This window comes from Pygocentrus nattereri, chromosome 25, assembly GCF_015220715.1.
Source record: "Pygocentrus nattereri isolate fPygNat1 chromosome 25, fPygNat1.pri, whole genome shotgun sequence".
Classification (NCBI taxonomy): Eukaryota; Metazoa; Chordata; class Actinopteri; order Characiformes; family Serrasalmidae; genus Pygocentrus; species Pygocentrus nattereri.
The window spans coordinates 19,862,542-19,887,812 of record NC_051235.1 but is presented as its reverse complement, the minus strand read 5'-3'; the positions used below and the strand labels follow the sequence as shown (position 1 = coordinate 19,887,812).

The 25,271-nt window shown below is 39.4% G+C and overlaps 1 protein-coding gene across 1 annotated transcript in view; it reads right to left on the bottom strand.

Moving 5' to 3' along the window:
* The window catches only part of lgr4 (leucine-rich repeat containing G protein-coupled receptor 4), an 88,820-nt gene that overhangs the window by 38,604 nt on the left and 24,945 nt on the right, over window positions 1-25,271 (bottom strand). Inside the window, exon 2 of the mRNA XM_017703516.2 lies at window positions 11,434-11,505. Coding sequence (XP_017559005.1) covers window positions 11,434-11,505 — 72 coding nt within the window. The remainder of the gene's footprint in view (window positions 1-11,433; window positions 11,506-25,271) is intronic.

The following is a 25,271-nucleotide window of genomic DNA, read 5'->3' as shown; positions in this document are numbered from 1 at the left end:
CTTGAAGTACAATGAATGAAACAAACTAAATCTTAGCAGGAAATAAATACTTTTCTCAAATCTGCATCCACAGTTGTTGAACCCCTTCATTTAATACTTTGTGTAGCCTTCTTTTGCAAAAATAATACCTTTATGTCTTCTCCCGTAATGCTTAATGAGACGGGAGAACACATGGCAAATGATCTGAGACTTCTTCAGATCCTTCAGATTCCGAGTTCAACACTGGACTCTTCTCTTCAGCTCATCCCAAAGGTTTTCTATGGGGTTTAGGTCAGGGGTCTTAAATGCCACAGAAAAACCTTAATTCTGTGGACAGTGAATCGTTTTTGTGTTGATTTTGAGACGTGCTTTTGATACATTTCCTACTGGAAGATCTAAACTACAGCCCAATTTAAGCCATTTCCTGGCTGAGACAGTCAGGTTTTGATTTTATTTCTACATGTACCTAATGGAGTTTGTGATACCATGTATCTGAATAAATTATCCAGGAACTTTGGAAGAAAAACAGTCCCCCAACATCATGGATCCACCACCATACTTCACAGTGGGGGTGAGGTACTTTTCTGCTATCTTTGTGTCTACACCAAACCTACCTCTGGTGTTTGTTGCCAAAAACAAGTTTTGCTCTCATCTGACCACAGAACATGGTCTGACTCAAATTTCCAGTAAAGTCTGGCAAACTGTAGATGCTTGAGTTGGTTCTTGACAGCAGCGACTTTTTTTCTAACAACCCCACCAAACAACTTGTGATTATATACATGGTGTTTAATTGTGGTTTGGGAGATGTTCTGATTACATGAACTAATTTCTTCAATTCCCCATCTGTGATCCTTGGAGATTCTTTGTCCACTTGAACCATCCTCCTCACTGTGCATGAGGTCAGTACATACATACATCCTCCCCCTATTTAGCCATCTTCTTGTAGCTTTTTCCTGATGAGCGCAGCTCAACAGCCTTTTGTCACACATCACTGCTATTTTCTCTGGTCTTTCTCATAGTGATGGATGACTGAGAGAATTTGGCTTGTGTTTCATCTCATGTATAATCCCTAGTGACACAGGAAGTCATGGCTAACCATTCACATGTTCCTAATAACTCAAGTGGACTTGACATAAAATATTAATGGGAATAACTTCAGTCAAATTTCACTCTTAGGAAATTTTAGGGGTGCAAACAATTGTGGCACATATAGATTTAAGAAAAAAAAATTATTTCATGATTCAAGATTTAGTTTTTATGTTTCTGAGCAGCATTTTTCCTTCAATAAATCAAATTCTCAATTAAAACCAGCATTTTATGTTCACTTTGGTTATCTTCATCTCATTCATTCAAATGTGACAAATTTGCATGGTATAAGAACTTGGGAATGGGAAAAATTACATACGTAGCATCAAAATGATGCAGACGTTTTTTATCTTCTTTTTATCTTCTTATCATTTCTTTATCTCCCCACTCTGCCTTTATTATAGCTTCCGTTTTTTCAAGAAACCTACTTTCAGGTTTTTAAAGGAACCTACAGAGAAGTCCAGTCTTAAATGTTGGTTGTAATTTTGGCATCTCTAGATAGTAACTTCAGTTATGGAAATTCCTTTTTTTTTTTTTTTACATATTTTCCATTGAATTTCATCTTCCGTATGTAAGAGTAGATTATCTCATATCTAATCTCATGAGATTCACATGAGAAATAACATTGCAAGATAGCTACATTTAAAGTATAACTTCAGTCAGTCAAGGACACAGTACATTGAGAGCCATAAATGTGCACGTGCTTTGGAACTGGCTGTGTAGCATAGTGGTTAAGACACTCAATCTATCAAGCTCGGCTAAAAAGAGCACATTATTACTCTATATGTGATATGGCTCCTAACATTATATTCTGGCCTATGTAATAGTACCAGTTTGGTGCTGTGTGCATGTACAATGATTTGAAACATTCTTTCATTTGCTGCTTTTAATGACTGTAATGATATAAAATACTAATGGGTCATGAGTCTACGGTGCACGTTTTAACTGAATTCTTGTCATAACAATTAAAAGATTAAAAAGGTCTTGCATCAGTGAAGAGTACAAAGGGCACAATATTAAATTTTTAGTGCCCAAGTAAGTTTTAGTATCTGATATCAGTCCCATTTTGACTTTATTATGTGTTGCTAATATTAATACTGCACTAATATATATATATATATATATATATATTATATAATATATAATATATACTTACATAATATTATATAATATATAATATATACTTATTAACTGTACTTGATTTGATTTTTATTTGGATTTACTTATTTTTATATTTTGTAACACTATTTAAAAATGGTAGCTGCACTTTATACTGTGTGACAATTTCATGCTGAATGGAATAACAGAAATGCTCCAAGATCTTTATTACATACATAAATGTTAAGAATATTTTCCTTACACTATAAAGTTACAACTTCAGCAGTAAGAGGTTTGGATATAACAGCGGCAGTATATGAGTGTGTGTATGTGTGCGTGTATTGGGGCCAGGTGGAGGATCCACATACTTTCGCCAAATGTGGCCTGAGAGATCAACAGTAGATTTATCACCTTGTGCAATTGGAGTCAATTTCTCCTCCTCTCACACCCCCCCTCTTTCTTCTTAACCCCCTACTCTCTCGCTCACTCCATTTCCCCTTCCCTTGGATAAGACTACGTCTTGGGAGTTCTACAGAACAGAAGGTTCCATATAGCATCTTTATAGCATCTACCTATGCAGTGCACACTGTTTTGTATGTCAGACATGAGCTGTGTGTTTGAATGCCAGCTGTGCTGTGCTATATCCCTTGGGAGTGGGAGCTGTGAGACCTGGAGAACATTATGGGCAGCGATCCCATTTGGAGGAGAGATGGCGCTATATCTACCCTTATTCCACATCGCTACGCAGCATCCCGGCCAGCTGGCCATCTGCAGAGTCCAACATTACACCCTGTTTTCCACAAACAAGGTGCCATTGCTGGTTCCTGGGAACCGGGAAATCTTTATAAGAACCAGCTTACACTTCTACTGGGAGCCAAAGAGTTTTGTAACTTGATGTGAGCTGGACTTTGTGTAGAATTCATGTCAAAATGATGTCAAAAATTATTTCAATTTGTTTAGAATCTGATTGTTGTTCTGGTGAACCCAGCTTTAAGTGTTTCCTCTTGTGTTTCAGCAAATACCTTGTCGACCTGGCTATAGCCCACTAGTGATCACTCTTCTGCTTCCTTTTATTTAACTTAATTTTATTTAGTTTAGATTTATAGTGAAAATGCACATCAGTAAATACTGTATAAGTGCTAGTTTAGCCAATGTGGCTCATTTTCAGCTTCCCATTATTTATTCATTTTTTTTTCAAATAGCATAGGAAAAAGTTCTTTGCATCTGCTTTTTGAAAATTGCAAATCAACTTCCGTGATGCTGCTCGGTGATATTACACAAACCCACAATGTCTTATATGAGGTTCCTTGGTTCCAGGCCAGGAAGTATATGGGGCTGGAACAGCACTGAATTTGCTGGACTAGAACCAGTATTTTTTTTTGCTGAAGAAATGCACGGAATGATTCAAGATTAGGCAATGACTCCTGCATGGTTTTACGTCCTTGGAAAAGGGGTATTGGTGTTCTTATTTGAGCATGTTACAGCAGTCTTTGATGCTGCTGTATGGAAAACAAGTAGCAGACTTTATATGTACTGGAGTAAATGTAAATGCCCCACCACAGCTTCTTAACAGAAACATTTAGCAAGCCAAATTACATTCATTTCATTGGAAATCATTGCAATCAAGGATTCTATGTTTTGCTACAGACATATGGAGGTAAAAAGTTTGCTTGAGTTGCTTGAGAATTCCTGACTGGCCTATTTTACACTTCAAAAATGTAAAAAAATAAAATACATTATTTAGTTCCCAGAAATCATTAGGCCCTCTCTGGGCAATTTGCATTATCCATCCATAGTGCAACTGTTCTGGCCACGGGTACCTCTTCATATAGTAGCATTAAAGATCTAAAAGATGCTAATTTTAGCAATGTCTTGACTCTGGCCTGACTTTTAATAGCTGAGTTTTCTAATTTGTACTCCAGTTATGGCCACTCACAGCTGAAATGTTAGGGGAAATGCTAAATTGAAACAGCATCAATATTGAGGGTTTTGTTTGTTTTTGGGTTTTGTATTTATTTCTTAAATTTTTTTTGCTGCCAAGTTTGTGGTCCCACCTTGTCCACGTATACAGTTTGAAACAAGACACGAGCTGTGGAGGTCCAGTACAATTGGGGTTTAAGAAGCCTTCGCTTTCCAAAAATGTTCCCACATTTGTTTTGTTTTGAAATATGGCTTAAAATGGCTTGAAAAACAGAACATCAGTGGTCACAGTGAAGCGGAAGATCTCAGATTTTTTTTAATTTCTGCTTAACAGTCCGCTGAGTGAATGTGATCTGAGCGTTTCCCATTTTCTAGGCTTGTTAGAGCAGGAAAACTTAAGAGTAGGACACTAAACCTGACTCATACTGTCAAAGACATCTGCAGGGTTCCTCATGTGCAATAACCTTTAGACCTCAACACAGTCGGCACAATTAGCCCTATATGACACGAGGCCTAATTTGCTGGGCACCTCCATTTAAGGATTTGAACTGACAGCTTCACAGAGACCTTTCTCCAACCCTCTTGTCTCTTCCCTCCACCTGAGGGTGCATATGCCTTAATGTTAGGCTGGGGCAATTAGCTTAAGCTACTATTTCTCATGCTCTCTCACCGGGGGAAAAAATACACTCAGCTGAAGAGAGAGAGAGAGAGAGACAGAGAGAGAGAGAGGGTGGAGAGCATAAGCAAAAATTGGAAAGAAGAGAAGACCGCTTTAATTGGGTGGGTGAGGACATGACAGAAGCGCCTTATCAGCCCAGATGATCGTAGGGGTGCAACTCTACAGCAGCAAAGCACAAAGAACCACACACATACACAGAGGGACAGAGAGAGAGAGAGAGAGAGAGAGAGACAGACAGACAGACAGACGGAAAGGACTCCTTAAGTCAAACGCACACCGAATTTCCATGAGCAGTCATGAAAGCTTGAAGGCTTTTGTTTATGTGTGTAGGAGTAAATGTGTATAGAACACTAACACATCTGGTAGTCGGAGCCTTTCTGTACACCAGTCTCATGCATTCAGCCGACATTCCATCAGCTGAATAGCTTTTTCTCTGAACAAACAGCACTGCGCAAAAGACAGAGACCACCCTTCATATATTTAATTTCCCGTTACAACAGCCAACTCTAGGTTATTCATGTTTCAGGAGATATTTCTATAGAGATGAACTATAATAGCATCCACGTGCACAAGGAAGGGGAGAATCAAAGAAAAATAAGTGAAAAAATGTGTTCACAAAACTGGAGTTCAAAACAATCTTTAAAGATTCAAAGAAAATGGGACTACTTAACAACTATGCACTGACACTGGTCACCTAAGAGTCCAGACATCAATATCACAGAATGCAGAAAATGCAACCAACTTCTAAGACTGAGCTTTAAAGTTTAAAGTTAAGTTTAAAATAATGGAAAAAATATATATTTGGCTGTTGAGGCTTCTGTGCAATGAATGAATAACTTGAAAATGAAAATCTCAGGCTCATTATATTATAAGGCCTATTAATCAGCAACTGAATGAGCTACAGTGAAAACAGAGTTATTCATAAATTATAGAATTGTGTAACAAAATTTTGTATGCACAATTTCTGTTCATCAGACTCAAAATGAAAGCAGAAATGTGGTATCAATTCAAAGTTACATTAAGTTTCGCTACATTTTAATATGTTGTGAGTGAGAAATGAGTGATATCAAATTACAACATGGTTTTATTCCTGTTGATAATAACTATGACTCCTAAGGACTACTCTACTGTTGGAACATCCACCAGTTCTATGCAGTTTTTTCGGGGCACTGTACAGGCTCATTGCAGCCGTGCCACAAGACACAACAGCTATTGGCCGTTCTCTCCCATCGCTCTTTCTGGTTTGGCTAAGTTTCAAAGCCACCAGCTAGGGTCATATACACACACACACACACACACATACACACACACACACACTCTCCTCGTTGCAGGGCGGTTAGCTGCGCTGCGCTCTGGAGATGACATCCCTGATCTTTTATTTGCCTGGAGCGTGTGTAATCTGTGTTCTGTGGTCAATGCGCTCTGCTGAAGTTTGCCAACAGCGCACTGCTGGCCTGGCCTGCTTCAGGAACAGCTGTGCACTCAGCCAGTGCTGCGTCCTGCTGAGCAGCGGGCACTATAACACACTGGAACTCTAAACTAGAGCACCAGACTAGTCACAGAAAGATGTTAAAAAAACCTGGAAATTTACGAGTAATGTGTTAGTGTTAGGCTGGTGATTCTGATTATGGAATGCTACAACTGAATGTCAAACTATAAAATTTAAAAAATGTGCTCAAGTTTTGACAAATATATTATTCTCAGGCTATTTTTTTAACAGTTTATTGTTTTGATTTACTGTAATTCTCCTGCTGTATAAAGTGACAAGGTTGTGCATTCAGCACATTTTTAAAAACAAGTCTGAATTGTAGCAAAATAATGAAGGTGAAATTTGACATTCATTAAAATTTGTCATTTATAGATTGGGATATCAAACAATTCCCAAAATGATTCACAATTTATCGTATAAACTCAACATCCAGCGAGAAGAAGAGTGGCTGCATGTTCAAACCTATATGTATAAATCATATCATCTTTATCCAAAGAAAAACATTCATCTCCAATTTTGTTGATTTTTAGTTTTCTGCATCATGTGGACACAGCGGCTGTCTTTTACATCATGTGGAAATTTCATGATGAATGGACCAATAACAATGTTCATAAATTGCTTGGAATAAAATATCTTTGCATTGACTTACATTAAAAGTAAAGAACGTTTTTAGCCTCCCCTGTAAAGTCACCATTTTGGAGACACTTGTATTTCTTTGGGCAGTAATGATATATATTTTGTAAAGCCATATACAGCTCCAACATATCCGTGATTGTAGCGCCTCACTCTCATTCATACAGCTTGCAGATTCTTGTTAGGGTGGAGGCTTTGGAAAAGTCCAAATCGCTGGTAACTCCTTGCTTGTGGGTGTTTCTGAACTCGAGTTTACTGTCGATGGTGCCATGGTTTCACTGATGCCAAGCATAAATCAGATGTGTTCCCACTAAAAATCCCTTTGTGCGTCTGTCTGTACTGCCAGTATGTAAAGAAAACAGTGTTTGGTCTGAGTGTTACTGCTGTGTATTTGCGGTGAAAGCACCACCACCATTCCTCCACCTCTAGTAATAACAGTAATCTGCACAGTTATTAAGATCCAAAAAAGGAGCGCCTCACAGTGGCAGTGATGAAATGCGTTTCAGCCTGCTCAGTGCTCAGTTCCTACAGGTAGTCACCACATCACTTTGGTACTAATTTGCAAAAAGTTAAACTTCACTCAACCTTGTCATGTTGCAGATTCTACGTGCTTCACGTCACCAACGTTTGTGCTGCCTCCTATTGTTGGAAATCATCAGCTCTCACTGAAAATAAAGGACCTCTGGCCACTTTGTCATGTTGCTTCGCTGCCAGTGTGAATGCTGGGTCATAAACATGCTTTCTGCTCAGAAAGCTAACTTTGTTCTCAGTATGGTTTGGTAGTTTTTGCTGTAAATTTAATAAATTTGTGGTTACAGCCAATAAATTGCTTCTTGTTAAAATAATAAAACAGCTAAAGCTTAACCATGTGAAATGATCTTTTTTGTTTTTAATAAGTAATGTAATCTCTACTTAAATATCTTTTTTTAATGGCATTTTGGCTGATGCTCTTATCCAGAGTGACTTACAATTTGATCATTTTACACAAATGGCCTAACTGCATGTCTTTTGGACTGTGAGAGGAAACCGGAGGAAACCCACGCAGACACGGGGAGAACATGCAAACTCCACACAGAGAGGACCCCGGTCGCCCGGCCGGGGAATCGAACCCAGGCCCTCCTTGCTGTGAGGCGACAGCGCTACCCACCATGCCACCGTGCCGCCATCTTTTAAGCCACTGTTCATGTTTCATGAGGGAATCTATTCTGCGTGTGGCTTTATCAGTTTAACAAGCATGACGAGTGAGGAAAAAAGATCTACCTCTTGTTCTAAAGCCAGACAACACTCCAGGACTGACTCAGGATATGGGCTAATGCTACACATTAAGCAAAAGAAAAGAATTATTAAAAGAAAACAGATAGTGAAACAAACCGAATGACTTTTGTGCATCTTAACACTGCGGACGATGTGTTTTCAGACACTCCAAATGGTCTGACAGTTGTGATAGACGGAAACTTGCTCAAGCCTATTTTGCTACCATCCAAAGAAACAAATATGTATAAATATATACAGTCATACAAACGAGGCATGCAAACACATGCACACAAATACACAGACAATCTCACTGATCTACTGGGAGACACACATAGATCTGCAGGGATTAGTACCTGACAGCTTTATATGTGTCAGACTGAATGTGTTGAGAGTGGGAGGTGTGTGTGTGTGTGTGTGTGAGGATTGCGTGACTGTGAGGTAGAGAATGTTCCTCTCTGCTGCGGGTGTGTCCCTCCCTCTTCCTAAGTGTGCCTGGAGGACACCAGCCATGGGTCACAGTTACCCTGAGGCCACACACACGCACACGCACACACGCACACACACACACAGACACACACACACACACACACACACACACACACACACAACACTGCAGTGTAATAACATAATTGTGAGACTAATGACTAGCAATAACAGACAAATCACTTGCAGGAGTTGGTCTTTAACCCTTTCTGTTAGAGTTCTGACTCTAATCTCCAACGGGCCACCCAGAGTTCCTTTAGCATGCACATGGCTGTATTTCCAGAAAGCAATTGCTACGGCTACGTATCATCTAGAGAATGCTATGAGGACTATGTGTGACGCAGCTTATGCATCCTGTACACACACACACACACACATTATATTATATTATATATATATATATATATATATATATATATATATATATATATATATATATATGTATGTATATATGTATATATATATGTAATTTCAAAATTCTTCAAAACATTTTGATAACTTTATCAAGTCTAAAATCTTTTTGGTGATCCATTCAGAGATTTACACCATCATCATCAACATCGTTAACCGCTTAATCCAGATAGATACCCCTCTAGATTTAAATCGTAAAATTGTGGCAGGGCTTATTTATTCTAGTATTGGAGCTTTTGCTAAGCACTTAAACACTTACTGCTCAAACAAAAGACACTAATGTAATTGTAAATTTTCTTAACACTTTTACACAATACTATATGTTTGTGGGTCCTGAGGGCCCCGGGCCCCTTCGATTGCCCTCCAGACAAGACCCATTCTCCTAAATGCCAGTTGCCACGGAAACCATTGTTTTGCCCTCTTCCTTCCTGCCTCGCATTCCTCGGCACAATGCGCTGAAAAGTAAATTGCCCTCTGACAAAGCTCTGGAAGGCTGTGTTTGGGAAAGACGGGAGCGGAGATTGGGGCGGCTGAAAGACGTGCACAGGGTAAGAAAACACACTCCCTGGCTGAAAGAAAGAGAAGAGGAGAGAAGAAAGGCAAGAATAACAATGGGCCGGCTTTTAGGAGCTGGTCATCAGGGGCGTCTGTGAGCGGAGTGGAGGCACCTGATATCAGGTAGACTGATGTTATCTGCGCTTCCCGCACAGCATAGACAGCTAGATGCGGAGCGATGGAGAGCGCAGAGAAAAGACAAATACACGCTGGAAGATTAGACACACCTAGGGCGTGCGGTTTTTAGCTTCACAAGCCCATACTGCAACCATGTTGAGCTGCTGTACACATTGAAACCTCTAACAGCCAGTAAGATATGGCTCACACCAAGACTTGCCAAAGAAAACCAGTGCAAACTGGTCTTGTAGGACATTAGTAATAACGTACACATTGGCTTGTAAACAGAAGATAAGTGGTGTTGACCAACGTTGTTGGCCCTAGCTGAACTTTTTGTGGCAGCAAATCTAGGAAGGTCAGTTTGGAATTAAACTAAAGGTAAATTAGATACTAAAATAGATTTAGTATAACATAACATACATAATATGGAAGCAATCATGTGTCATAATAATTATTATAAAATAGATATTCTTATATGGGAGACAAAGACACAACGTCATAAATTAAAATTCAGGGAAAAGCCAATGTAATATCTGATTTATTTTAGTGGGATAGTTTTGTGGGACAATCTAGTAATTCTAAATTTGGCAGATTAATTAACATATTCAGTGGGTCCACTCTGCCTTTATAACAGCTTCCATTCTGTTTGAGACACTCGCTTTCAGTTTGTCAAAAAAAAATCTGAAAGGATATTTTTCCACACCTCCAAAGTTCAGTCGTAGAAGGTGGTTGCATTTTCTGCTTCTAATGACCCAAGTAATCCCAAACACATTCAGTGATTCTGAGGTCTGGACTCTGGGCTGGTCAGTCAATTGTTCTGAGAACAGCTTCATTGTTTAATTTGCACATTTTCTAGGGGGTTATTTTCTTTACTCAGCAATCACTTCTCAAAAGCTACATGTTTTTTCAGACTCACAGTGGAGGATAAACAGAAGCACCTGTGGATTTTTTCAGATCTGAAGGAAGAGCGGAGCTTGATTTTTTTTCCTGTCTCTCAAAGTTAAAAGCATTAAGTACTGCTTATCTGATGGTGACAGTTTTGGTGGTCTACCACGTCTTGCATGGTTAGGTGTCCCAGTTTATTTTATATCTTTTAATATTTTTGAGCTCTTCAGTTTCAGAAGCATCTTTTTTTTCCAACGTTTGTCTTTTATTTTACTTCTAATGTGAACTAATGTGTCAGTTTAATTGGAAATTTGAAGAATGAAGGGTATTTGACCTTTGTACAATCCTGTAAAATACATATCCTAACACACAAGACAAAATACACAATATGATAAGTGGTGTATGTCGTTAATCTAATCTGAAAAACACTGTCATTGGCTTGTGTTAATATGGCATTTTCCTTGTGGTAAATTTCTGGAATGGTGTGAAATTAGGTGTGCTAAATGTAACGCAAGCCTATAACATGAAATATTATAATATGGATATTTTAATACCAGGTATGGTAAATCTCTAGGCATGCCAAAGCCATTTTGCCCTATTAAGACAGATGGCCTAGTAAATTTCTCAAATGTGGGTTAACTCAGAAAAGCTGCATTTAAAAATCACTTATTTGCTAAAAGATGAGTTCTTCTATTATGCTAATGTCAAACCGATAATCAAGCTTATCAGGCAGCAGAAGGAAATCATTTCAATTGTTAAAACAAAGTACATTGATTACAATAGGAGCAATGGGAAAGAGAAAGAGAAGGAAAAGCAACTGAAACAAATGCAAGATACGACTTACAGTTCCTCCAGGTACGGCAGGTTTTTGAACACATTGGCAGGCAACTCTGTGATGTTGTTCATGCTGAGGTCACTACAGAAAGAAAAAAAAAACATTAAGTTGCGATCTCATCAGTGTAGTGGTTCCCTGCTGGAGGCTACATCGGTTTGTACTTGACAAAACTTTAACCTAAAGCAGATTTCCAACCCAGCATTTGATCATCTCCAGCCAGTCTACATTTTGCTTTGTTCCAGCATCCAACACTTAATATGGGAATGATTTCTTACATGTAAACATAAACCACCAGTGCAAAAAAAACAAACAAAAAAAAACATTTTCAGAACCTACGGTAACCAGAATTTTTGAATTCATGTTGCTAATTTAATTTAAGAGCCCGTTACATAACCTCTTATGCTCTCCAACCAGTGAAGACAAGAAAAGCATTTTTTGAGAACATGGACAACACTGAGCCCTGATCTCTGCAAAAGATTCTAAATGTTTCAAATATTATATCCTCATCATAAGTTACCTGTGATATCAAATCATTATAATGAAGAGTATGGATTACTCAAACAACAGAAATGACTCTTTAGATGAAGAGGACCGCAAACTAAATGTTATTAAGGTAGCTAACTAGCTAATACATATGGACTCCACTTTGTGCTGAATAAAGAGTCAATGACCAAAGAGTTAAACTAATCACAGGTGGGCTGTATTCATTAGCCTATAGATAAGTGGACATGTTAGCAGTCAGCCTTGGTTAACACCACAATGATTCCTAAACACTGTATAGCGTATAGCTGTGCAATGCATGCTGGGTATTGTAGTAAGACAACAGATTGAGTTTACATACACTTAATAATCCAATAACTGCAGAAAATCAGATTTTGTCAGTAATACGATCAACACGTTTAAATGCACTTAAGTAATCAGTAATGGGAAACTCTGTGCCTACATGAGTTAGACAGACTTAAACTTCATACTGCAGCTTTTTTTTTTTATCATCGCACCACTTCACCTGAAACTATGAACACACATCAACTAGAAGTGAAGAATATGTAAATCCTTCATTTCGTCAAGCACACAGCTGGTTTTAGTGTCGCTCCAAAAGTGTTATGCCATCTCGCGGCAACGTTGCCTGCTTATTTACTTGTGCAGACTGAGAACGCCAAAAAAATCAGAGTATACATGCACTGTGAAGTCTGATGACTGAGCTAAAATCCACCTCGCTTTATTGGATTTCTTAATTGGATTTCTAGACCTTACTTCGATCTAAGAAATCAAAGTATGCTGCTTACATTACCATTCTAATAATCAGATAACTGCATGAATCCAATTATGATTGGATGAGTAACAAAAACATGAAAACAGAATCCAACTATGATTGGTCAGAAGCTCAGAGTAAAAAAAAAAGTACAAAAAAAGTTGTGATTGGTTGGAGTTCTATAACGCAGGCCAATGTTGAGATTGCAACTACCAAATGATATATTGTGCAGCCCCGTTTCTCCATATTACCTGACTATTCCATTTTAAATATGTATTGAAACCTCAAAAGACCCTTATTCTTCATATTTAGGAACTTCAGCTACTCAATAGGCCTGTAATGGTTTGCTTAGAGGATTGTATGGGCATGTTCCAAATCAGAACTAAAAAGTTTTAGTTAGATGCAATTGTCTTGCTGTTGAGACATCAAGGAGAAGATCAGACACATGAAAAAAAATGCGTCTAAACGAAGCCTTAGTAGACTTTTAAAGCCTACAGCTCCCTCCACCTTCCTGAATACGGAGCTGCACATGCTGTGAGTCAGTAAATCTTGGGTGTAACACTTCACACTCCCATTGGTGAGCAACATGTAACTGTAATCACTGGGTGAATCTACACTTTCTACTTTGTTCCACTCCTAATCACATAATTCACAATTAGGGCCTTGTGTGACCCTGAACGAAGTAGGCCTGCATTGTCCCAGTTGATGTATTTGTATCGGATGCAGCCCGACCTGCCTCCCCGAGCTGATGTTCATGCTTTACAAGTTCGAACAGAGAGCACTATGCCCGAGAGCGCAGATAAGCAGTCGATTCCAGATTGCTGGTGAAGATGAAGAGGCACGCTACAATAATAGAAAGGAATCCTAAATGAGAGCTTATCACAACCCTTGATCGCCGGCAATGAGCTGCTGCATGATACTGTACCGCCATCATTTAGCTCTCTTGTCATGCAAGTATGACATCAGAAGTCCGCGTATAACACACAGGCCCTGTTCTGTTAGCTCGTCCCTTTCTGCTCATTACAAATGCATGTCACATGTTTCTACGAGGATAGGCTTGCACTTGAGGGGGCTTCGTGTACCAAAAATACATCCCAAACAAAAGCCCTGAGGTCGAACGCTCCCTCCCTACTGCTGTCTCGTTTGTTCATTCTCTCTCTCGCTCTCTCTGTCTCATGTAGAAGGTACAGCATGTAGCAGCATGACAAATATGTAGATGTTCTTTCCTCTCTCTCTCTCTTTTTCTGCATCTCTGGCTCTTTATATCTCTCCATTTCTACTTCTCAACACTCTCTCTCTCTCTCTCTCTCTCTCTCTCTGTCTGATGTCATTAGCTTTACAAACAGGTTGAAGAAGTTGAAGGTTGACGTGTAAACAAGAAAAATGGTCTGAAATTGTCTGGAATGTAAACCAAACTGTAGAAACACTGTTTATCAAACGCAAGGCCTCAATAGGTTACAATCAAATAAAGAGCCAGCACAAGGAAATGAAAGCAAAAGTATGCAGGAAAGCTCCAAACTAGTTTAATGTTAACACATAAACCAGTGCTTTGGCACTCTGGCATGGCTGTCTATGTATCTATCTTACCCCTTTAATGGCCAGAAGTGGGTCGACACCATCACTCCTGTAACTGAAGAATAACTCAGCCACTGTTTTCCATGCAGTTAGCAAACAGACAATTTAATGTCTGATCATGATAGTGTTAATTAGGGTGATGCAGATCCTCCTCTAGCCTTGATGACACCTCTCTATATCATGCTTACACTACTGTTAAATGATCTGAAGGAACTGCTTTCTACATATTTTTCACCGCTGCTGCTCAGATCATCCACGGTGGTCGGATTTTTCTTCTCCACATATTTCCCAACGTAGTATCAGAAGCTCTCCTGTTAAATCTAATGAGTGTACTGGCACCATCATCATGTGAATTTCCTGTGAACTACTCCCTCACATAATGAGCAGTATGGAAGTTTGCTTTGTCTTATTGGAATATCCAAGTCATTTTGTGGTTTTCCTGCTTTTGGTGAACAAAAGGAAAAAAAAAATCTTTCAAATGCAACAAAAGCAGTTGCTACACATCAGTGTATCATCAATGTGCATAAGAGCAATTATTGCCATTGTAAGTTTCTTGCTTAATGGGCTGCATGACATGTAAAGAATGCTAGTATTGCAATTACACTGCTATATACTGCAGAATTACTCGGATATCTCTTGCAATTAGTGATGCACTGAAATGAAAACCTTCACCCAAAGCTGATATTTAGGACACAATATGACAAAAAACTGAAATTGAAAATTCAAAAAAGCTGACAATGAATAAATACATAATACACAAAATAAGCTCACTTAAATTATAGTATGTAGGCTTCAGTGTGTGAAAAATGCAACATACTTGACAACAGAGAGCGCTTACTCATCCAAGTCAATGAATTCCATCATTTTGTTATGTCCTTGAAATGAAAAACAATATGTGACTTGTTTGTAAAAATCATATAAGCATGGTATGATGTTGTTAAAATAAATGGGTCATTGAAATGTAAATAAAGTATAGTTCGCCTTTATAATGTAAAATGTTGTATAAAATAAAATAAATAAAAACAAAAAAAAGGGTCGAATGATTAATACATGATTTTTCTTTGGAGGGGATCAGTTATACTTCAGGCTTTGGTATCTTTGTTTGTGAATTTTTCCTTCATTTCAAAAACTACAGATGGCTACAGATGGCGTTGACATGATAGCTGGGACCTTCCTTTGTGCTTCTGTAGTGAAGAATACCTCCTTTTGATATTCTACATAAACAGTGATTACAAATCACCTGTCTAATATTCGAGGGAGAACCTGTGAAATAGTTCCAGTGGAGGATATTTTCACAGTTTGTTTGCTGCTCAAACTGTTTAAATGCAACTGCGGACTGGCACAAAGAATCGAAGGAAACAGTGTTGTTACTTACCATTTGTTATTTTCATTACTATTACATTTATTTATTAAGACTTAAATTTGGCAACTGCTGGCCGATCTATTCTTTGTTTATGTGGACAGCATTTTCTATATATTTCTCTTCTGGTCAAAACCATGGCTGACCATTTTTGGAGGTTAAAATTTCAGTGCCTCCCTACTTGCAATACATCAAAAATGCACTTGTGAATCAAAGAGTGTGTTTACATGCACTTAATAATCCGGTAACTGCAGAAATCAGATTTTGTCAGTAATCTGATCAACATGTTTGCATGCACTTGGGTAATCAGATAATGGGAAACTGCAGGTCTATATGAGTCAAATTTTTGCTTTGCAACTGACCAATAAACTCACAGAAAAAGACGTAAACGTGGAACGTAAAACTCAAACTTCCTGCTGCGGCTTTTTAAAAAAAACATCGCACCACTTCACCTGAAAATAAGAACATACATTGTCTAGAAGCTGAAGAATATTTAAATCCTTCATTTCGTCAAGCACGTAGTTGTTTTCAGCGTCACTCCAAAAATCTTTTGCTGCCATCTCGTGGCAACGCTGCTCGCTTATTTCTGGTACAGTTTCGCACATGCGCAGACTGAGAAATCCCAAAGAAATCTGAGTAAGAGTTTACGTGCACTGAGAGACCTGATTCCTGAGCTGAAATCCAATCTTTCTTTATAGGATATCTAAACCGGATTTCTAGATCTAAGAAATCAGACTATGCTGTTTACATGACCATTTTAAAAAATCAGATAACAGCAGAAATCCGATTATGATCTGATTTTTGAGTAAATTTTGAGTAAAGCGTGTAAATGCACTCAATGATGTGACATGTTTATCAATACGCACATACTGATCTGCAGCTGTGATCTGTGATCAAAATGCTCACAGCACACAGTAAAGAACACTCGAATTGGTAACAGGGATCATTTGCACATTGCAGCCTGCAAAGCCTGCAACAGCAATAACAATTAACAAACACTACATTGTTCAGTCCTCATCCATCCAGGTAGGTGGTCTTTGTGCACGGTGGGAATATGCGACAAAAAAAACAATGTGTGAAAAAATGATTTATTTTTGTACAGCCCATATTGATGCTCTCGTGATTTGTATATTGTTATTTGAATAATATAGTCTGATTAGCTTTTATGGCAGATCCTAAACAAAGACGACGTAATACTCCATCGGCTTCCTGTACACTATTTTTCTCCAAGGGCCCGATGAGGGTGTATTGAGGAGGTCTCAGCGGCGTCTTGGGCTGTTGGGCCCAGGATCTTGATTAGGAATCCATTCTCGGGCTTCAAAAGCACGGCCCCACTCGGTAGACGTGGAAACGGGGCACAACAGAGCTGAACAAACATCCTACGATAGCTAATGAGCCGAATCACCCAAATGGATGAGAGAGAGAGAGAGAGAGAGAGAGAAGGAGGAAGAGAGAGCTGCCATCTTGGATTTCACTGCCAGGCCTCTTTTCAGTCTTGAAAGTGTATATGTGCATGAGGGCCTCTAGTCCCCCTCTGAGTATTAGATTACCCCCCTGCCCTGCCATACACACTCCAACATATATACACACACAAACACTTGTTTTTATACAGTGTCAGGACATGGGGAAATACATACAGTACTGTGCAAAAGTCAGGGACCACCCTTCATTTAACTGATATCCAGTCAAAATGACCATTATGTAGAAGTTATTCCTTTTTGCATCAAAAACAAAAGGAGAAAACATACTAAGTATATTACCACCTAAGCACATTACTTAAACCCATTTATCTTGGCAATAAGTGTGTTTTTGCTTGTAAAATCACCATATATCATTCGAATGAATGCCAATAAACATAAATGCAGTAAAAGTAACAATGTTCTTTGTTTTTTTAGTAGCTGATATCCTATCAGGTAGTTTTAAAAACAAAGTTTGGTTTCAACTTCTCAACAATGTCCCCAGCCATCACATACTGTATTCAGAAGAGTTCTGGAAATAGCTGAAACACTGACATACATAAAACCAAAACATCTAGTCATAATGTTATTCAAATGAATTGCAAAGTTAGTGTTTACAAAGACGTGCATTGCACAAATGTCTCAACAACTAAGTACATCTCAGATTTTTTCAGTGTTTAGTGTGTCCATCCTTTCCTTTTATTACAGCTTTCATTCTTCTAGGGAGACTTACCTTCAGTTTTTTCCATATCTCCAAAGTTCAGTCTCAGAGGTTGGTTGTATTTTCTGTTTTTTATTATTCAGGCAATCTCCAACACATTCAATGATAATGGCATCTGGACGCTGGAGTCCATGGTTCACCAGCTTCTTTATTTACTAAACATCCTTTCAGACTCATAGTGTTGAGCTGTCTTCTCATAGTGGAAGGATGGACAGAAATATGTACTTTCTAAGCCTAACACTAACCTTACTAATCAAAAATTAAATGTTTTCTGTATTAAAAAGTAAAAACATTCCTTAAAAATCATTTAATAATTTACAAAGTTCAAAGGATAATTTTACTAGTGTTGGTTAACTTTGTTTTTCTTTGCTTTTCCCACCAACTGAGGACATATTTGTCCTAAAAGTAGAGAAAAACAAGCTCACACACACACACACACACACACACACACACACACACACACACACACACACACACACACACACAAACACAAAAAGCGGCTGCTGAAAAGGGGCCTCCCCATCCCCCCCGGAGCTTTGACCCCTGTCCCGTCTCCCTATCCCTTTCTTCATCCGCAGGTCCACAATTACCCCTCAGTCTGCTTTCATTGGGCCATGTAGCACCAGTCCTCTCTATTCCCCTCTCTCTCTCTCTCTCTCTCTCTCTCTCTCTTTCCTTCTCTCTTCCCCTCCTCCTCCCTCTCCTGGTGGTGTCCCCGGGCCCCTATTTGTGCAGCACCCCTGGTGGTCTACTGGATACATTATGTCTTGCTGACAGTCCTCCCCCACTAACTCTCTCTCACAGAGTTTTCCAAGCCCGCTGCCCTGGCCCGGCTGCTATCGCTCTTACTCTGCTGGCTGAGGTGTCTAGGGGCAAGATGAGAAGGATGTGTGAGCGAGTGTGTGTGTGTGGGGGTCTGTGAATGTGATCTTGGGCCTCTGAAGCAGTTTTCCTCATCAGGGCTTTGGGGCTGCAGTGCAGTCACACTTGAGGGGGACAGATGTAGGGGGCATGCATGGGTCATCACTGCAGTCAGCTCTTTTACCTTCACAATCATGAACCCCTAACAAACAGAGATGGGCTAAAATCCAAATCAGGGTCTGAGTTTGTGTGACACTGTGTCTTTTTCTTGTACACTTTTTGACAAAAGTCAGTGGCTGTGGGTTCACACTGCAATGTCTATGGTATATTCATAGGTCATTCATAGGTCAGGAATTTAGGGAGGACACAAGCGATATGTTTGGTGGATTAATTTAGCTGTGAGGCAATTACCCAAACACTGTCCATTTTTATATGCAGCAGAATGTCAAAGTTTGGCAAGGGTGTGATCATTTATGTTAGCAGACAATGCGAACCAAAGAAGCAAACTTTGGCTGTCTTGGCTGACTGACTACATTTGTGGTGAGTGTATACGGTACAGACCACTTTGAAAATCAACATCTGTTTTCATTTAATCCTGTAAATAAACACTACAAAATCAGAAACAATAAACAAGTGACATTCTGAAAAATTTAAAACAATGAAAAGTTACGGCTGTCACGCTTGGCTCCTCCCACTCCCCATGTGCCTTTGGTTTACCTTTTGATAGTCCAGTTTTCTTTGTTTTGTTTTGTTTTTTGGTCCAATCCCCTTGTTTAGTGACTCCGCCCCTGACTCGCTTCACCTGTTTTCCACCTGTCCCTCGTCATCCCTTTGTTTGCCCCTAGTTTTCGTTGGTCTTTGTAAGTAAGCCTGTTTGATCATGCTGATTGTTTGATGTGTTTGTTTTGCTTGTTCGGTTCAGCATTTGGATTTCCGTGTTCTTTGTCATGTCTGTCCCTCCCGCTCTCCGCATTGGCCATTTGAACCTGGACTGTATTGACAATGACCCTGGATTTGCCCATACTAACGGTCGCTTATCTTAGCATGTGTCCGCCTCCTCGCTACCCGTTACAACGGCGAGCAAAAAGTGAAACAAATATTATGATTTTGCGCTATTTCTACTCAAATTCAAGCAAATTTGGTCACTGACCTTGTCAAATGGACAGCAAGTTTTATTACACACTACTATACCCTAAGAATAGCTCGACCAGTTTGCATTGAAGTCTGTTTAGTTACTGAATAATAATGATTTTAAGGGGTTAATGCCACTGTACAAAGAGGATAGGGTTTTATCTCTTTAGCTGAAGCTTGTGTTCAGATGACTCTCAAGTGGATTTACTCATCAGAGGCTTCTGTCACTGTTATAGAGTCAGGCCAGCTCAAGCGCTGTCATTAAAGCAAATTTGGCACAAAAACTTAAGGTATTTTTATTCTTTTAGATTATGTTGATAATACAATTGGAAATGAAGAAGCATTTTCACTAGTGGTCTCAGACTTTTGGACCCCGCTGTAGAGTTTCTGGGACACACCTAGGCAGGGAACAATTTTAGAATAACATGGACATATGCAGAGACTAAAAAGTGGGGATGCTCAATGATATCAGAATAATAATGGTATTGCTTTAAACACTTATCTGCATCAGAAAGTTTATTAGACTTGACAGTCATGTCAAACCAATGCTTGCTGATGTATTTGTCATACCATGGAAGAGCAGAACGTGTTTTACTGCATTCGTAACTGAAGAAAAAAATGCCTTATCACTCCATAATGCTAATACAGGTTCTGCATATATTTGGTTATATACTTGAAAAAAATATCAGCTACCTTTTCCCACAGTTCCCAAATCGATGCATCTTGACTAAAAAGTGCTAAGCAAATGCAACATTGCTTAACTTATTAAGTGGTCTTTGTCTTTTCTCAACATAACTTATATACAATGGAATGAAACAGCATTCTTCAGGCCCCATGGTGCCAGACACAGGACTACACAGTGTTATTACTGTTGCAATCTTCAAAGTAGCCTCCTTTTGAATTAATGTAGCTTTGTACACTATAAGGCATTACATATAGTATATATGGTACATTTAAGGTATTGCATTTTTTTTGGAATTACATTTTTAAAAAAAAATAAATTCATACACAGATTTTTTATCCATACACAAAAGTCTCTATATAAATTCCAAGCATTTAAGCTTAAGCCTTTAAGGCTTTAAATGCCTTTATAGTCATAAAAACCACATCCAATCAGATGTGTTTAACTGGCACAATATATATTCATCGAAACATGATGTGAGACATGAAAAACTACACGTCCAGTGCACTGTGATGAGTCTAAATCAGATGCCCAAAATGCATTGATTACAGTCAGTAAACAGATGACTCCACCACTCATTTGTGACAGCCTGGAAACAAATGCAGTCATCAAGAACTAAACACCCCTGAGTGAGTACACAATGGGAAAAATATTGCGAAACCTTGTGTACTGTCAAATTTCATTAGAGGAAAATAACATCTAAAAAGCCTAAACAGAATCAAAACTTTCCTTATATATCCAAAATACTTCCTTATAAAAGCACATGTACGACAACAGCCCTGAAACATGCAACAGAAAATACAGGATCACCAGGCCTTCTCAGTCTTCATTATAAAAATGTGCTTTGCTTTTGCTGATAGTCCTTGAACACATAGCAGATAACATCCTGTATTAGCAGAGCAAATTATAACTGCAGTACAGTATGTTTGAGCAACACGTTTAGGTGTTTTCAGATTGCTGGGAGTTCCAAAAGAGACGACAGCATGGCACGGCTTTATCTTTAAATGACTACCTTGGTAAAATAAACAGGGACCACCCCAAGTGCTGCAGACAGGCCGTGTCCGAATGCAAAATACACACCGCAGACGCTCAGACAGAGAGAAAATCCTGCTGTTAGTCTAAGTGGGAGAATGCATCAAGTCTCAACAGAGCCTGCATACAGCGTTGCAGGCTTTCTAGCCTGAGAGAGAAAGACAGAGAGAAGGAGGGGAAGAGACGTTCAGCTACACTAGAAACAAGATGACAAGAATTCATGCATTTAGGGCAGAACAGTGACCTACACCAGTGGTTCTGGTCCTGGAGTACCCCAACCTTGCATTTCAGGTGTCCCAACACAACGTATCCAACACATCACCAAATTAAAAATTTGGGTTTATTACTTAACTTTTGTAATGTTTTAGAATTGTGCACATGCAGGCGCAACAGGTAATTGGGTCTGCTAGAAAGACCAACTGAAAATTAAGCAAGCAGCTAAAGAGGGGTTCTTTGGGAACTTCTAAAGATTATATCAAAGGACTCTTAGAGAGGAGAATTACCACTTTGTAATGTCTTCTGGGTTTCTCAAACACTAGAGGGCGCTCCTGAGCAAGCCCGAAATGAATGTGTCAAGATAGGGCATTTAAGCAAAATCATAGTTTCTAAATGCTTAAATATTTTATGTAAAAGAATAAATAAAGTTCCTGACTTCTGAATAGCATTAAACATTTTAACACTGCTGCTATATTTTTAAGACCTTTTAAACTCAAGTTACCGGAGTTTAAAACAGCGCCTCATGTGTGTTCATGACAGCTATGGGCACGAGCAACCAATGAGTTGCTCCTCTTGCCAACCAATCAGCACTGGGTCCTGTAATGCTAGTGTCCTGCTGCCCAAAAACCATTTGATGGAACATTTTATAATATCTTGGTGTGTTAATACAGAATTCAGTTTATGTGTGCATATATTATGTATTTTGTAATGGCTTCGAAGCCCAGCCAATCAGATTTTAGGCAATCAGCCAGGTAAACAATTAATTGCAGACTAATGATGGTCAGTCATTAGTCATTTGCATCCCTAAGTTAACGTGCTAAAGACAGAAAAACAGTCAAATCTACAGGGTAAGGGTTCTCCACGACCAGCCAAAGCAGTTCATTAACAAGCCAGTAAGATAGTGATTCATTCAAGTCTAAATAAAGTGGTCAGTGAGTGTATTAAAAAGGGGATGCAAGCATGATCGTGGTAGTTTGGTCCGTACAAAAGTCAAGGGCCAGTTTTTGACTCCAGTCCATCCCTGGCACTACATTTCCATTTACTCTAGAGCAGTGAATGGCAGCTGCTTCAGTGTGATAGCAGACCACAGCTAATTGGGTCATATTTTGGTATTAGCAAGAGTAAAGAGTTTGTTTACTTAGCTAGGTGATGTTAGCTTCATATTTTTTTTGTAAAGCAACCCACTAACCAACTAGCAAAAGAGCAGATTCCTTCCAGTCTAAAAGAGCTAACCAGTGAGAGTACACTGAAGGGGGTCGAAAGTATGGTCAGCAATCTGTAACAGGGTAGCCTGGACAAAATTTCTGATCCAACTTAATTCCTCTGAGGAATTAACCAGACAGTGTACACAACAGGAGGATACCAGTATCACAGTGATTTGATTGAGATTTGAAGTTGCTATTCCAGGCCATCCTGGTCAGGACAGAACAGTGAGTGTGTAATGAAGGGAGATACAAGAATGGTTAGTCTGGACCAAAGTCCAGGATTAACTTTTGATCCCGGTCAACTTCCAGGAGACCGCAGACTACAGCAAAAATGGGTACTAGCTAAAAAGCTAGAAAGAAAGCCGGTATAAATAATGTGCCCAGTGAATGCACACTGAAGAGAGACATCCATACAAGGATGACTGGTGTCCAGCTAACCTGGACAGAAGTCCAGGACCCGTTTTTGATACTTCATGCTCTAGCAGACCATTTCCATTTCCTCTGGGCCATAGCACAGTAGTTATCTCCACATGGCAGCAGACCTCAGCTTGACCACAGCAGGGTCTCCTGGGTTCCCACAGAACACTGTCAATCACTACAGCCTGCAGCCAAGTCCCGGAGCCTGCCTGGCCCACGCTCTAAACCCAGAGATGCGGAATGTGCACAGGCAGGTCCCACTCCCTGGGCGGGGCATTTCCATATCAACAGTAGGATGACTGACAGGTCACTGCCGGAGCTGGGTTAAAGTTCTGAGAGGTACGTGAAGAAGGACAGGTGTGTACAATGCTGCCAGTGTTGGTGTTTGTCTAAGCAGGACCTCCACCCAACAGGCAGAAGCCCATCAGTCTCCGCTAACGTGTAGAGAGCCTGACGCTTTGCTTTCATTACCGTGTCATGAATGGTGTGGTGTGTGAACTGTAAACAGGGCAAATCTAGGGCCTATCACTAAAAGCCTATGATGTCATCCCCAACACATTCCACCCTTTCTATCCTTTACTGAAGAACAGATTGAGTCATTCTAGCTTACTAGCTACCATTCATAAGAGAAGAACAGAGGAACTATACAGTAGGGGTTGAGCGATTATCGACAGGGCGATATTGGGCAGGGTGATAATCACATCTGATTTGGAATGACAACCTGCATGTTTGCTTTACAAAAATTATGTTACAAAGTGAAAGAAACTGTAAACTTAATTAACTGTTCTTTATAGTAAGAGACAAAAACATCTATACAATAATAATAATAATAATAATAATAATAATAATAAAACAATCAGTAACATTAGATTGAGATTAGGCTTTAATGCTAGCTAAATATATGTGCTTTTTGCACTACACAGCTTTATAGTTTATATGCAACCTATTACATTTTTAAGTTTATGTAAAGTTTAAATAAAGCTTATTTTTTGTTTTATTTTTTAAGTTTATTTTTTATCTATTTGCAGTTTATTAAAAATATATCATTACATTTTCTCATCATTGTCATATATATTTCATATATAAGCTGTGCAATTTTTTTTTATTAGTTTCAAATGTTTAGTGTTAGTATTTCATTACACCTAACATTTAACAACAGGGGTTGGCAACATGCACCTCCTTCCACAGCATGATTACATTTTTTGGTTTAAACATAAAATAATTCCCCTTTGTGGTTTCCAAGACAGTCGAGAGATATAATCCCTTCAACGTGCCCTGGGTCTTCCCCGGGAGCTCCTCCCCATCTGACATGTCTGGAACACCTCCCTAGGGAGGCATCCAGAAGGCCATCCTTACCAGATGCCCGAACCACCTCAACTGGCTTCTCTCAACGTGGAGGAGCAGTGGATCTACTCCGAGCCTCTCTCGAATTGCCGATCTTCTCACCCTAACTCTTAGAGAGAGCCTGGTGACCCTGCAGAGAAAGCTCATTTCGGCCATTTGTATCCGTGATCTTGTTCTTTCGGTCACTACCCAAAGCTCATGACCATAGGTGAGAGATGGAACATAGATTGACCGGTAAATTGACAGCTTCGCCTTCTGGCTCAGCTCTCTCTTCACCATGACAGACCGGTATAGGGTCCGCATTACTGCAGACGGCGCACCAATCCACCTGTCAACCTCTCGCTCCATCCTTCATTCACTCGTGAACAAAATCCCAAGATATTTAAATTCCTCCACTTAGGGCAAGAATTCACTCCCGACCTGGACAGAGCATTCCACCCTTTTCCGACTGAGAACCATGGTCTCAGATTTAGAGGTGCTGATTTTCATCCCAGCCACTTCACACTCGGCTGCAAATGGGTCCAGAGAGAGCTGGAGATCCCGACCTTATGACACCAATGGACCACATCACCTGCAAAAAGCAGATGTGAAATC